The sequence below is a fragment of the Sciurus carolinensis genome, chromosome 6, assembly GCF_902686445.1.
Source record: "Sciurus carolinensis chromosome 6, mSciCar1.2, whole genome shotgun sequence".
NCBI classification, from domain to species: Eukaryota; Metazoa; Chordata; class Mammalia; order Rodentia; family Sciuridae; genus Sciurus; species Sciurus carolinensis.
Window position 1 is genome coordinate 17130090 of NC_062218.1, and position 14343 is coordinate 17144432.

The following is a 14343-nucleotide window of genomic DNA, read 5'->3' on the forward strand; positions in this document are numbered from 1 at the left end:
ATCATGAAAAGGCCAAATTTAAGAATTATTGGGATTGAGGAAGGCTTAGAGAAACAAACCAAAGGAATGAACAATCTATTCAATGAAATAATAACAGAAAATTTCCCAAATCTGAAGAATGAAATAGAACTCCAAACATACAAAATTACAACAGATCCACACCAAGGCACATTATTATGAAAATACCTAACATACAAAATAAAGACAGCATTTTAAAGGCCGAGAGAAAAGAATCAAATTATATTCAGAGGGAAACCAATAAGAATATCAGCAGATTTTTCAATCCAGACCCTAAAAGCTAGAAGAGCCTGGAACAACATATACCAAGCCCTGAAAGAAAATGGATGCCAACCAAGAATCTTATACCCAGCAAAACTTACCTTCAAATTTGACGATGAAATAAGATCCTTCCATGATAAACAAAAGCTAAAGGAATTTACAAAAAGAAAGCCAGCATTGCAGAACATTCTCAGCAAAATATTCCATGAGGAAGAGATGAAAAACAACGATGCAAATCAGCAACAGGTGGCGCTAGCCTAAAGGAATAGCCAAATAAAGGAGAAACCAAATCATGTCAAAAACAAATATGAGTCAAATGACTGGGAATACAAATCATATCACAATCATAACCCTGAATGTTAATGGCCTGAACTCATCAATCAAAAGACATAGACTGGCAGATTGGATTAAAAAGAAAAATCCAACAATATGCTGCCTGCAAGAGACTCATCTCATAGAAAGAGACACCCATAGACTAAAGGTGAAAGGATGGGGAAAAACATACCATGCACAGGGACACAGCAAAAAAGCTGGAGTATCCATCCTCATTTCAGATAATGTGGACTTCAAACCAAAACTAGTCAGAAGGGATAAAGAAGGACATTACATGCTGCTTAAGGGAAGCATAAATCAGCAAGACATAACAATCATAAATATCTATGCCCCGAACATTGGCTCATCTACGTACGTCAAACAAATCCTTCTCAATTCCAGAAATCAAATAGATCACAACACAATAATACTAGGCGATTTTAACACACCTTTCTCACCACTGGATAGATCGTCCAAACAAAAATTGAATAAAGAAACCACAGATCTCAACAACACAATCAACAATTTAGACTTAACAGACATATATAGAATATACCATCCAACAAAGAATGAATACACTTTCTACTCAGCAGCACATGGATCCTTCTCTAAAATAGACCATATTTCAGGCCACAAAGCTACTGTTAGCAAATACAAGAAGATAGAGATACTACCTTGTACTCTATCAGATCATAATGGATTGAAATTAGAAATAAATGACAGAATAAAAAACAGAAACTTCTCTAATAGCTGGAGATTAAATAATGTGCTATTATATGATGAATGGATAACAGAAGACATCAGGAGGGAAATAAAAAAATTCTTAGAAGTAAACGAGAACAAAGACACATCATATCAAAATCTCTGGGACACTATGAAAGCAGTACTTAGAGGAAGATTTATTTCATGGGGCGCATTCAAAAAAAGAAGTAGAAATCAACAAATAAATGACTTAACACTACAGCTCAAAGCGCTAGGAAAAGAAGAGCAGAACAATACCAAAAGTAGTAGAAGACAGGAAATAGTTAAAATCAGAGCCGAAGTCAACGAAATCGAAACAAAAGAAACAATTGGAAAAATTAACAAAATAAAGAGTTGGTTCTTTGAAAAAATAAATAAAATTGATAAACCCTTAGCCACACTAACAAAGAGAAAGAGGGAGAAAACTCAAATTACTAAAATTCGGAATGAACAAGGAAACATCACAACAGACACAAGTGAAATACAAAACATAATTAGAAGCTATTTCGAAAATCTATACTCCAACAAAACAGAAAACCTCGAAGACATCAACAGGTTTCTAGAGACATATGAATTACCTAAACTGAACGAGGAGGACATACGCAACTTAAATAAATCAATTTCAAGCAATGAAATAGAAGAGGTCATCAAAAGCCTACCAACAAAGAAAAGTCCAGGACCAGATGGGTTCTCAGCCGAGTTCTACAAAACCTTTAAAGAAGAGCTCATTCCAATACTCCTCAAACTATTCCATGAAATAGAAGAGGAGGGAACCCTCCCAAACTTGTTCTATGAAGCCAATATCACCCTGATACCTAAACCAGACAGAGACACATCGAGGAAAGAAAATTTCAGACCAATATCCTTAAAGAACATCGACGCAAAAATTCTCAACAAATTTTAGCAAATCGCATACAAATATATATTAAAAAGATAGTGCACCACGATCAAGTGTGTTTTATCCCAGGGATGCAAGGTTGGTTCAACATTCGGAAATCAATAAATGTCAGTCACCATATCAACAGGCTTAAAGTTAAGAATCACATGATTATTTCAATAGATGCAGTAAAAGCATTCAGTAAAATGCAGGATCCATTCATGCTCAAAACACTAGAAAAAATTAGGGTAGTAGGAACATTCAATAACATTATAAAGGCCATCTACGCTAAGCCCATGGCTAATATCATTCTAAATGGTGAAAAACTGAAAGCGTTCCCCCTAAAAACTGGAACAAGGCAGGGATGCCCTCTTTCACCACTTCTATTCAACATCGTCCTTGAGACTCTAGCCAGAGCAATTAGACAAACCAAAGAAATTAAAGGGATACGAATTGGAAAAGAAGAACTCAAACTATCCCTGTTCGCTGATGACATGATTATATATTTAGAGGAACCTGGAAATTCCACCAGAAAACTTTGAGAACTCATAAGTGAATTCAGTAAAGTAGCAGGCTACAAGATCAATGCTGATAAATCCAATGCATTTTTATACATAAGTGATGAATCTTCAGAAAGAGAAATTAGGAAAACTACCCCATTCACAATAGCATCGAAAAAAAATAAAATACTTGGGAATCAATCTCACAAAAGAGTTGAAAGACCTCTACAATGAGAACTACAGAACACTAAAGAAAGAAATTAAAGAAAACCTTAGAAGATGGAAAGATCTCCCATGTTCCTGGATAGGCAGAATTAATATTGTCAAAATGGCCATACTACCGAAAGTGCTATACAGATTCAATGCAATTCCAATTAAAATCCCAATGATGTACCTTGCAGAAATAGAGCAAGCAATTATGAAATTCATCTGGAAGAATAAAAAACCTAGAATAGCTAAACAATCCTCAGTAGCAAGAGCGAAGCAGGGGGTATTGCAATACCAGATCTTCAACTCTACTACAAAGCAATAGTAACAAAAACGGCATGGTATTGGTACCAAAATAGACAGGTAGATCAATGGTACAGAATAGAGGACATGGACACAAACCCAAATAAATACAATTTTCTCATACTAGACAAAGGTTCCAACAATATGCAATGGAGAAAAGATAGCCTCTTCAACAAATGGTGCTGGGAAAACTGGAAAACCATATGCAATAGAATGAAATTAAACCCCTATCTCTCACCCTACACAAAACTCAACTCAAAATGGATCAAGGACCTCGGAATCAGACCAGAGACCCTGCATCTTATAGAAGAAAAAGTAGGTCCAAATCTTCAACTTGTTGACTTAGGATCAGACTTCCTTAACAGGACTCCCATAGCACAAGAAATAAAAGCAAGAATCAACAACTGGGATAGATTCAAACTAAAAAGCTTTCTCTCAGCAAAGGAAACTATCAGCAATGTGAAGAGAGAGCCTACAGAGTGGGAGAGTATCTTTGCCCACCATACTTCAGATAGAGCGCTAATTTCCAGAATCTATAAAGAACTCAAAAAACTCTACAGGAAGAATACAAATAATCCAATCAACAAATGTGCTAAGGAAATGAACAGACACTTCACAGAAGAAGATGTACAAGTGATCAACAGATATATGAAAAAATGTTCAACATCCCTAGTAATAAGGGAAATGCAAATCAAAACTACCCTAAGATTTCATCTCACCCCAATTAGAATGGCCATTATCAAGAATACAAGCAACAATAGGTGTTGGTGAGGATGTGGTGAAAAAGGAACACTCATACATTGCTGGTGGGGTTGCAAATTAGTGCAGCCACTCTGGAAAGCAGTGTGGAGATTCCTCAGAAAGCTTGGAATGGAACCACCATTTGACCCAGCTATCCCACTCCTTGGCCTATACCCAAAGGACTTAAAATCAGCATACTACAGAGATACAGCCACATCAATGTTCATTGCTGCTCATTTCACCATAACCAGATTGTGGAACCAACCTAGATGTCCTTCAGTTGATGAATGGATAAAGAAATTGTGGCATATATATACAATGGAATATTACTCCGCAATGAAGAATGAAAAAATTATGGCATTTACAGGCAAATGGATGAAATTGGAGAATATCATGCTAAGTGAGATAAGCCAATCTCAAAAAACTAAAGGACGAATGATCTCGCTGATAAGCGTATGAGGACATATAATGGGGGGTGGGAGGGGTTAGCATTAGGTTTAGGGTTAGGTTTAGGGTTAGGGATAAGGAAAGCGGTAAGAATGAAGGAAAGAAGGACTGTATAGAGGGAAAAGAGGGGTGGGAGGGGTGGGGGGGAAGGAAAAAAATAATTAAACATCATTGTCCTATGTAAACGTATGATTACACAAATGGTATGCCTTGACTTTATGTACAAATAGAGAAACAACATGTATCCCATTTGTATACAATAAAAAAAAAAAAAGAAAAAAGTACAATGAAAACTTGTAATGGAACAACCATTTGACCCAGTTATCTCATTCCTTGGTTTATACTCAAAGGACTTAAAATCAGCGTACTACAGTGACACAACCACATCAATGTTTATAGCAGCTCAATTCACAATAGCTAAACTATGGAACCAACCTAGGTATACTTCTACAGAGGAATGGATTAAGAAAATGTGGTGTATATACACAATGGACTATTACTCAGCCTTAATGAAGAATAAAATTATGGCATTTATGGGTAAATGGATGGAGTTGGAGAATATCATGCTAAGCAAAATAAGTCAAACCCAAAAAAACAAAGGCCTAATGTTTTCTCTGATATGCGAATGCTAATTCATCATGATGTGCAGGTGAGGGAAGAATGAATTTACTTTATATTAGTTAGAGGGGGGTGAAGGGAGGGGAAGGGGTTTGGGGATAGGAAGGATAGTAGAGTGAAACAGACATTATTATCTCATGTACATATGTGACTGCATGACCAATGTGATCCCGAAATATGTATAATCAGAAAAATGAGAAATTACACTCTATTTACGTATGAGTTATTAAAATGTCTAAATGCATTCTACTGTCATGTACAACCAATTTTAACAAATTAAAAATTAATTAAGATAGAGTACAATGATCCTACTTTGTTATTTTTGAAGATTAAAATTACTTGTAATATGTCCAAAAAAATAAGAGTACAATGATCCACTAAAATATACTAACATGCACATTTTGGGTATAAAATTTTAAAGCACAACTCCATTGTTTCAATAATTATTACTAAGGAGCCAGATTCCAGTCCTTACATAATCCATTGTAAAAATACCTATGATTTCTACAGATATGATAAATAAATCTATTGAAAACAAACAAAACTAAGCCAAAATTAACCAAAAGCATTTTCTCAGAGCTTCCCCGTCTGTGCTGTCCTGGGAGAGTAGGTGAAACCTCAGCAATCAGAAAGAAGCCTAGAAAACTTTCCTTGAATATAACGGGTTTGTTTAATAGATTCTGCTCAGGAGAAGAAAGAGGCTCTTCCTACCATGACTTTGATAATCCACACTATATATGATTTGTTAATTTATAATTCTTTGAAATGGATTTTTGATTGCCAAAGTAATATGGTTAATGCATTCATACTGTAAATTATATAATAAATAATTCAAAGGTTTCCTTGGCTCAATCAATATCTCTCCAGCACCCACATTCACTAAATAAGAGACAGAATAGCCAAAGAAATCTTTAGCAAGGCATCACAATACCAGACCTCAAACTATACTACTACTCAAACTATATACTACTCAAACTAGTTCAAATGAAAACGTATCTGATTTTTTTTTTTTAAGGAACGTCTATGGAACATGGTATCACATGCCTGAAATCCCAGTGACTTAGGAGGCTGAGGCAGAAACATCACAATTTTGAGGCCAGACCCAGCAACTTCGTGAAAGACACAGTATCTTTGCAAAACCTTCAGCAATTTAGCACAACCCTGTCTCAAAAGAAAATACCTGGGGATATAGCTCAACAGTGAAGCCTTCCAGGCTGAATCCACAATACCCAAAACAAATAATAATAATAATTTAAAAAATCTCCTAAGCCACTGAGAATGAAATGAATGCTGTATCTATCAAATAAATTTCTTCTTTTTACGTCCAATTTCTTTTAGGTTTAGCTCCAAATAGATAAATTTCTATATAGACTATTAGAAAATTTGTATATCTATACAGGACTGTGAATCATAGCTAAGTCCATATGACATCATCACATTGTCATTTATTTAAGATTCAAATGTCATATTCTGATACATGGAGCTTTCCATTCCAAAAAAGTTTTGGATAAAGTGATCAAAAATTATCATCCTGACAATATTGGGTGACAATTGCCACCATTCCTGCTGTATATTTACTTTTTAATTCAGAGTTCATGATGACATTAAAGATTAAAGCTGTTATATATTTTTTTTTTCTGAAAAGCCTGACCTTTTCAACCATTTGCTCATGATTTACTCTCTCTACAACCTGAAAGTCATTCATTTAATTTGAAAATACAGCACTCCATATTAAAAGACATTTAGTGGTTATCTTCTAAGTAAAAAAGTAAATAAAGAAAAATGGCAGTAATCATGATGATGACAGGAGAATTTCATGCTCCATATACTGGAAAGTGATTTTCATTAAAGAATCAGATATATAAAATTTTATTCCTTGACTCTGCCATGACAAATTCAATGAAAATCATTGCTTCTTACTCCTGGAGTTATTCAGCAAAGTGATTTCTTAGTTCCTCTGTACTGTTAGACTTCCCTTCTTAATCACTATATGCTCTTCATTTTTGTTTAACAAAGCAATTTGGGAGAAATTATCTTCTTTACGCTCATCCACTCCTAAATCTAGAGTCACAGGAGGAAAGGAGAATGAGAAAAGCTTACTAGTCAAGTTCTTAACAGACTTAAGTAATATTTTCAACATATTTTGATTTATTACCAAGAGAAAATTCTAAGTTGTAAGCAAATCCATAGATACAGAAATTTGCATGTGGAGAATATAATCACCTTGTTCATTCGAAAAATAAAAGGAAGGTCTTATTACTATCAAATCTATCTTTAATTTCAGTATAGTAAAAAGCTAAGATAAAATTTTAAATAGGTTAGATGATTTTAGCCTAAACAATGCTAATACAAAGTTTTTGGTCTCTCTTGTTTTTAATTTTTACTTCTACTCTCTTTAATTGTCAGATTGTGTGATGAGGGCAATGCCAAAGCACAGACACTCTGTAGTGCAAGTTAAATAAATCATCTACATTACTGAAATGAATATAATATGTAGTTATGGAGTACAACATCTATTTAGTCATAAGCAGATACCAGATACCGATGAAATGATATGAAGCATTATACCAGTAGATTTGTTTTAGTTACTTTTTTAAACGTTATCAATTGCAGTTATTTAAACATTCTTAAATATTACCAGTAAGATCAACGCACTTTGTAATTACAACCTGCACATCTTGGGTATATGTTTTCTGGTAAATATGAGACTCACATGCAATATAGCCCCAAATTGTTATGTTAGCCATTAAATAATGTCTTAAATGAACTATCTCTAACATAAGATTTCTACTTTTAATAATTCTTTTTTATTTGATAATTGATATTTCTAATATGAGTGAAAACTGAAGACATTAAGGACTAAAGAATGTCTTTTCTTCTGAATGTCTTTTATTTTGAAGTTCAATGCCAGAAATGTCAGAAAATGTACATCAAACAAAATGCAGTTTAAATAACAGATGCTAAGTATTTGTTGTATTTTGAAATAATAAATCCCTATTAAAGAAAATAGCATAAGCCATTCAAAATGTAAAAAACAACTTTAAAAATCATTGATAAATTCCTGAAAAAGAACCAATGCATCTCTACCAATATTGAAGTTACAGAGGTCCACAAAATAATACCAAATTAAAAAATAAAATTTTAAAACTCTATCAAATAAGAAAATATTATCGATTTCATTCATTATAAGAGAAATGTAAATTAAAAGAACACAGAGATACTATTTTTCACCTATCATATGTGCTAAACTCCAAGTTTTACAACTATCTCTGATAGCATCCCTGAAGAAAAGCACCCACTTTAATACACCACTAGTAAAAGTGTAAAATGTTGCAATACCTATGGAAGGGATCTAGTGATTTCTACCAAAATTAGATTTATTTCCATGTGAATAGAATCCTAAATTGGAAATCTCTCTTGTAGCTATACCTATATGTATGCTATTTAATGTGCATACAATGATATTTGTTCTATTTTTGCATGTAATAACAACAAAATAGGAACAATAAAGTCAACTAGTAAATACTCATTAAATGAACTACAGGGGAAGGTATATCAATGAAAATAGTGAGGACTTCTGAAAACTCCCATCAGAAAACCACTGACCAGAAATATTTTTTGTTTTTATTATTTCAAATAATTATCATAACCATTAACATGACTACAAGCTCATAGCTCAAGGTATGCTTTTTAGTGAATTACTACATTTGGATATTATTGAAGATTTTGGTATAAGGGCATAAAAATAAAAGTCTCAGGACTTGCTTCCAAAGGCAATCACACACAGTACACTGTGAGGCAAGCATCCTACCCAGAAACTCAAGAACATTTTCTGTAAATGACCAAAGGTAAAAATTTTCAACTTGGTGAGTCCCACTGTGTTGCAACTACTCAAGTCTGCAATTGTGGAATGAAAGCAGCCCTAGATAAGACAGAAATGAATGGCTGCAGCTGTCTTGTAGTGTTGATTATTTAAATCTCATATAAGATCGCCCCATCCTTAATGTGGCCCCTTCTGCACAATCATTTGTCCATTGAAAATACAAAAAGTAGAATGGATAACAATTCCATAGATTTTACACTGACTGCAATAGATCATGAACCTCCACCACATACACATCTGTGAGGTGCTTCCAACCATATATTCATCATCCCCCAATCTCAGAACATTTGCTTAGAATTCATCTTCTGATTAAGATTTTATCTTTTACCAAAACTAGGCATGCCAGGAGGAAATAAAAATTCGTCTGTCCTTTTCTCTCCCTTTTCCAGAAAATTTTATTTCTTTAGTATCTAGTTAAATTAAAATGAAAAGAAATATGCATAATATATTGATAATAAAATATATTTTCCTCTCATTTCACCCCAAAAGAACAAAGTCTAGGACTGGGGTTGTGACTCAGTGGTAAAGGGCTTGCCTACCACGTGTCAGGCACTGGGTTTGATCCTTAGCACCACATCAAAAAAATAAATAAAATAAAGTTATCGTGTCCATGTACAACCTAAAACAATTTTAAAAAGAACGAATTCTATCTATTCCCATTTTTTGCTCCTTTTCAAGAACAGAAAGGATTATAGAAATGTGTTTTGCATTTAAAAACAAAATTTTCTAGTAATTCAATATATTGTGTATTAATGTTAGTGAATTTGTTTTCACTTATTTCATACAACACTTTGTATGGAAAAATAGCATACAATGTCATGAATCCTTTGTCTCATTTTGTTAAGCATATAAGAAAATAGTAGACTTATTTCAAATCTTTTCTTGTTTTCCATATTCTGACACCCTGGTTCCTGTGTTGTATGGAAAATGCAGCTGCAATCCAGTTTTGTTGGACCAGGGGTGAAACAGATGGTTTGTGATCCTGCACTGCCTACACATAAGGAAAGCACCATGGTTTGGATGAAAAACTAATCTTTTTCAGTAAGTGCTAAAATGAGAATAAACAGTCAATTAGGGAGATGGAAGCCACTGAGCTGGTAATCAGGGCGATTTCACCTCTGTGCCTACTTTCTCCCATAGGGAGCAGAACAAATCTGAATGCTGCTTCCAGAGATCAGTAATTAATCAGAATTAAGCTTTTCAACTTCCCACTCTGTTCTGGATCCTAGGTGACACATATCTAAGCTCTCCCATGTTTTGGAGTACACAGTTTCCTGAAGATGAGAATAAGGATTGAATTTTCTTATCTGTATTTTTGAGAAAAAGATAACTCATTCTGAAATTATTAGTTATTCATTCTCATAAAATTTGGGGATTTTCTCAATTCTGGTATAACTAGTGCATATTTGATTTGTATATAAAATCTATCAACAACTTTTTTTTGAAATTAGAAAAATATCCGTGTCTTCTAAAGGCTGATTCCCAATCAACAGAAACATATTAAATATTATGTTTATAGCATTTTTTGAGCCTCATGTGCACTAGCAATAGGTAAAAAGTTACCAGTAAACATAAATGCATCAATAAGTGACACTGAAAATTCTAATCTACCTTTGCAGTAATAATTATAAGATAACTTTTGTTTTTCATTAAGTCTTACTACTTTATAAGAGAGAAACCAGCAATGTGCTGGTAAAGAATTTGTGTTTCAATATTCTGAAAAAAATTTAAAGAGATATAATATTATCAATAGCATTAACTTTTTATAATTATTTCAAGCTCTCCAATACATGGGATAGCTTTGGATAAAAATTGAAAAAATCTTCATGTTTCAAATGGTTTCCAACTCCATTCTCATCTCACCCCACAATTTCTCAGGAGAGGAAAAAACAAATTAAAAGGAAACAAACTTCTTTAAAAAACTTACTTTTCCAACATATTGTGGATCTGGTCCCATATGTTCTTCTAAAACAAAGAACTGATTCCACACCCATCCCCTTTTGGGACGATGGTGGACTTCTGTTTCACCTTCAATGTGTTTAGTTTGGTTTTTGGTCACCTTGATGGAGCCGTGGTGAGCAGTTCCATAACACCTCTGCACAAAACAGAGACACACTAGGACTGGACAGATGCAAGATGTGCTCGTAATTTTCATTGTAAGATAACTTGCCAGTTCACAGTTCTCCTTCTTTTCCTGGTGTGCTACAAATGCTTAGTCAGCATTCAAGAGGGAAGCCACAGCATCCTTTGGAAGCACAGTCCAAAGTAAATTATTTAGCAAGTCCATGATTTAACTGCCCATCAGGGAAAGATCAGACCATATTTACATCCTGAAACACTTGAGGAATCAAAGTTGAGTTGTCTGAGGATTCCAAGTCTTCACAGTAGGAGAACACAGGTAAACATTTTCTACCTATTGGAAAGAAGGAAAATTATGCACATTACAAAACATGTTGGAAAGAATGAAAATTATGCTATTTTTCAGTGTGATGCTGATAGGCAGAGAAAACATACAAATCTTTTCAGAAATATATAAAAACCTGCAAACCTAAGCACCTGTGTGTATGTTTACACACTTTTGTACTTATACAGTTAATTCTCAATTACTTATGTATGTACTTATATGTGTATATGTATATATACATATATGTGGAGTTTGTATGTGTGTATATGTATATAAAGTTTTTGTTTTTGTTAGATGTAATACAGATTTGCTGTACATACTATGTATCAATTTCATGCTATATATGAATTCAAAAAATACTCTCCAAATTCTCTTAATACCAACACAGTAAAAAATATTTACTAGAAATAAGTAAATGAAGAAGAAAGAAGAAGAGGAAGAAGCAGAGGAAGAGGAGGAAGAAGAAGAAGAAGAAGAAGAAGAAGAAGAAGAAGAAGAAGAAGAAGAGAAGAAGAAGAAGAAGAAGAAGAAAGTGAATAAAATGAAAAATAACACTGAACATTGAGAAAGAAGGTATGTCACTAAAAATTACCCCAGACTTGGGGCACAGATGCGCAGAGTACAATCAGTGTGAATTACAATTGGCTGAGGTGTAACTTCCCCGGACTCTGACAGGTCATTCATATATTTCAGGGTATGGAGAAGCAGGGCAGACAGACGTCCAAGCTTGGGGATGACATCAGTAGGCTTGATGTCTTATATGTATTTCTCTATGTATGTAAAGAAAGGATTAAAGGTATAATAGGGGTCAAAGCACCAGAAGTGAAAATGCTTTGTTTTCTCAGATAAGAAATGTTAAAAGTCTTGCATTTGAATTTTGATTCAATTGGGCAATAAAGTAAAGCTTGAACAACATTTCTGGAATACAGGTGATAGGATTTGTGAGGTGCAAAGTTGATTCTGAAATTATTAGTTTACCAAAACCAAAATATTTTGAATAAACTTTGCTGAAATATTTATGTATCTGCATTCAAGTATGTGTTTAGAAAAATATTGGTTCAACAATGTGACTGTTTTATCTGGTAAAATATTAAATGCATCATTACCTCATTGCATAAAATTGTCTCTGTAAATCAATACAAACTGTACTATTGAAGTGAAAAAATTACAAAGTAATTGACATGAAAATATAATTGATTTTAAAGCCTGTATATTAATTCATAGCATGATTCTTAAACAGAATTGGAAAAAGGTACTCACACAGTATTGGAAATGAAAAAATAATATCACTAGAGACCCCACAGCAGGGTGTTTTTCTCTATCATCATCTTCCATAAATTAGGGTTAAGAACAATGTTACTTCACCACTGAACAAGAATTGTATGGGATTAGGATTTGAATTTCATTTCAACCAACTGATGAATAAAAAATTCAATGTTTTACATATTTTATGAAAGCAAAGGGAGTTTTCATGCTGGTTTAATTTAAAATGATTCAAAATGTCTCCTAACATAAAAGAGCAATACCATTCTAGATCTGACACGTTAAAAGCACTGAAAAGAGAGTTTAAAAACACAGAACTTATGTTTTTTTATAAAATTTGCTTGCAATATGAACTTTCAAGAATCATCAAATTTATTCAAGTTGCAATGTTCTCATTTATTAAAACTTTTAGCCAGATAATTGATTTCAATATTCTTTCTAATCGATTTAAAATATTTATATGATGTTATATTAGTTTCTTTAGTTTCCAAAAGATTCTTAACTTTCAAATCATGAATTTCAAAAAATGAGAAGCTTTTTAGTTTGAACTCCGCAATGAAGAATGATAAAATTATGGCATTTGTAGGCAAATGGTCGAAATTGGAGAATATCATGCTAAGTGAGATAAGCCAATCTCAAAAAACTAAAGGACAAATGATCTCGCTGATAAGTGGATGAGGACATATAATGGGGGTGGGAGGGGTTAGCATTAGGTTTAGGGTTAGGTTTAGAGTTAGGCTAAGGAGAGCGGTAAGAATGAAGGAAAGAAGGACTGTATAAAGGGAAAAGGGTGGGAGGGGTGGGGGGGAAGGGAAAAAAATAAACATCATTACCCTATGTAAACGTAAATAAATAAATAAATAAATAAATAAAATAAAAAAATGAGAAGCTTTTTTAGTCTTAGAAGCCAAGGTGCTGAATATATAGAAGGTGTTGTTATCTTAATACTTTCACACCATTTGGTGTGATTTTCAAATGAAATTAACATCTTTACCCTTTATGCTTAGTTATTTAACAAAGCATAATTCATGAGTAGAAGGTGAAGAAAGTGGCTTTTGCAATATACTGCAAATATGTAAAATAAGTATTTTCTTCACAGCATTGGTCTTGTGTGTCATACTAAAAATGTAAAAATGCATTTTAATCTATATAAGCATTGTATGTTTATAATTCTATTTTGGAAATTTTGAAAACTGATAAATGTGACACTACAGTTAAAAAAAACAAATGTAAATATAAGCACTGTGCTTTTGAAGACAGGTCCATTTAACATGTATAAGAAGAAAGAACTACTAATATGAAAATTTCATGTTTCACTTAAAGAAATCTCTACCTGTATACATTAGAAAGAATTAAAATGCAAAAATAATGAAACAAACCACTGATTAAGTACAGTAGAAATATGTGATAGACATTTATTGTCTTTTGATGAAGCATCATTCAAACACCCTTTCTGCTTTCAAGAAACATTCAAGTAGGTGAATTTTAATGAATTAAGGCCCTAACTCAATCTCAACACTAACATTTATAGAGCAAATATATATTTCTTCCCATATCCTCTTACTTAGAATAGATACCATACCAGGTGTTTAACATAATTTATATGCTCCAACACTATGGAGCAAATTATGGATGGATGCTGACACACTGGAGAAATTCTTCACTACAGAGCTCATAATCTCAAGGTCTAGATATAATGTGGTGAGCTTAGCAGCTATGACAGAACCCAGTGTCTGCAGCAAAAATAAGTGACTTCTAGTTATAATGC

At 33.3% G+C, this 14343-nt stretch overlaps 1 protein-coding gene across 4 annotated transcripts in view; it reads right to left on the reverse strand.

Annotated features, from left to right (window-relative positions):
• Positions 1–14343, reverse strand: part of Cdh18 (cadherin 18) — a 959213-nt gene that overhangs the window by 323567 nt on the left and 621303 nt on the right. For all 4 annotated transcript variants that reach the window (XM_047555975.1, XM_047555974.1, XM_047555977.1 and 1 more), the window contains one exon: positions 10836–11321. In XM_047555975.1, the coding sequence (XP_047411931.1) occupies positions 10836–11063 (228 nt within the window). In that variant the 5' untranslated portion in view covers positions 11064–11321. The remainder of the gene's footprint in view (positions 1–10835; positions 11322–14343) is intronic.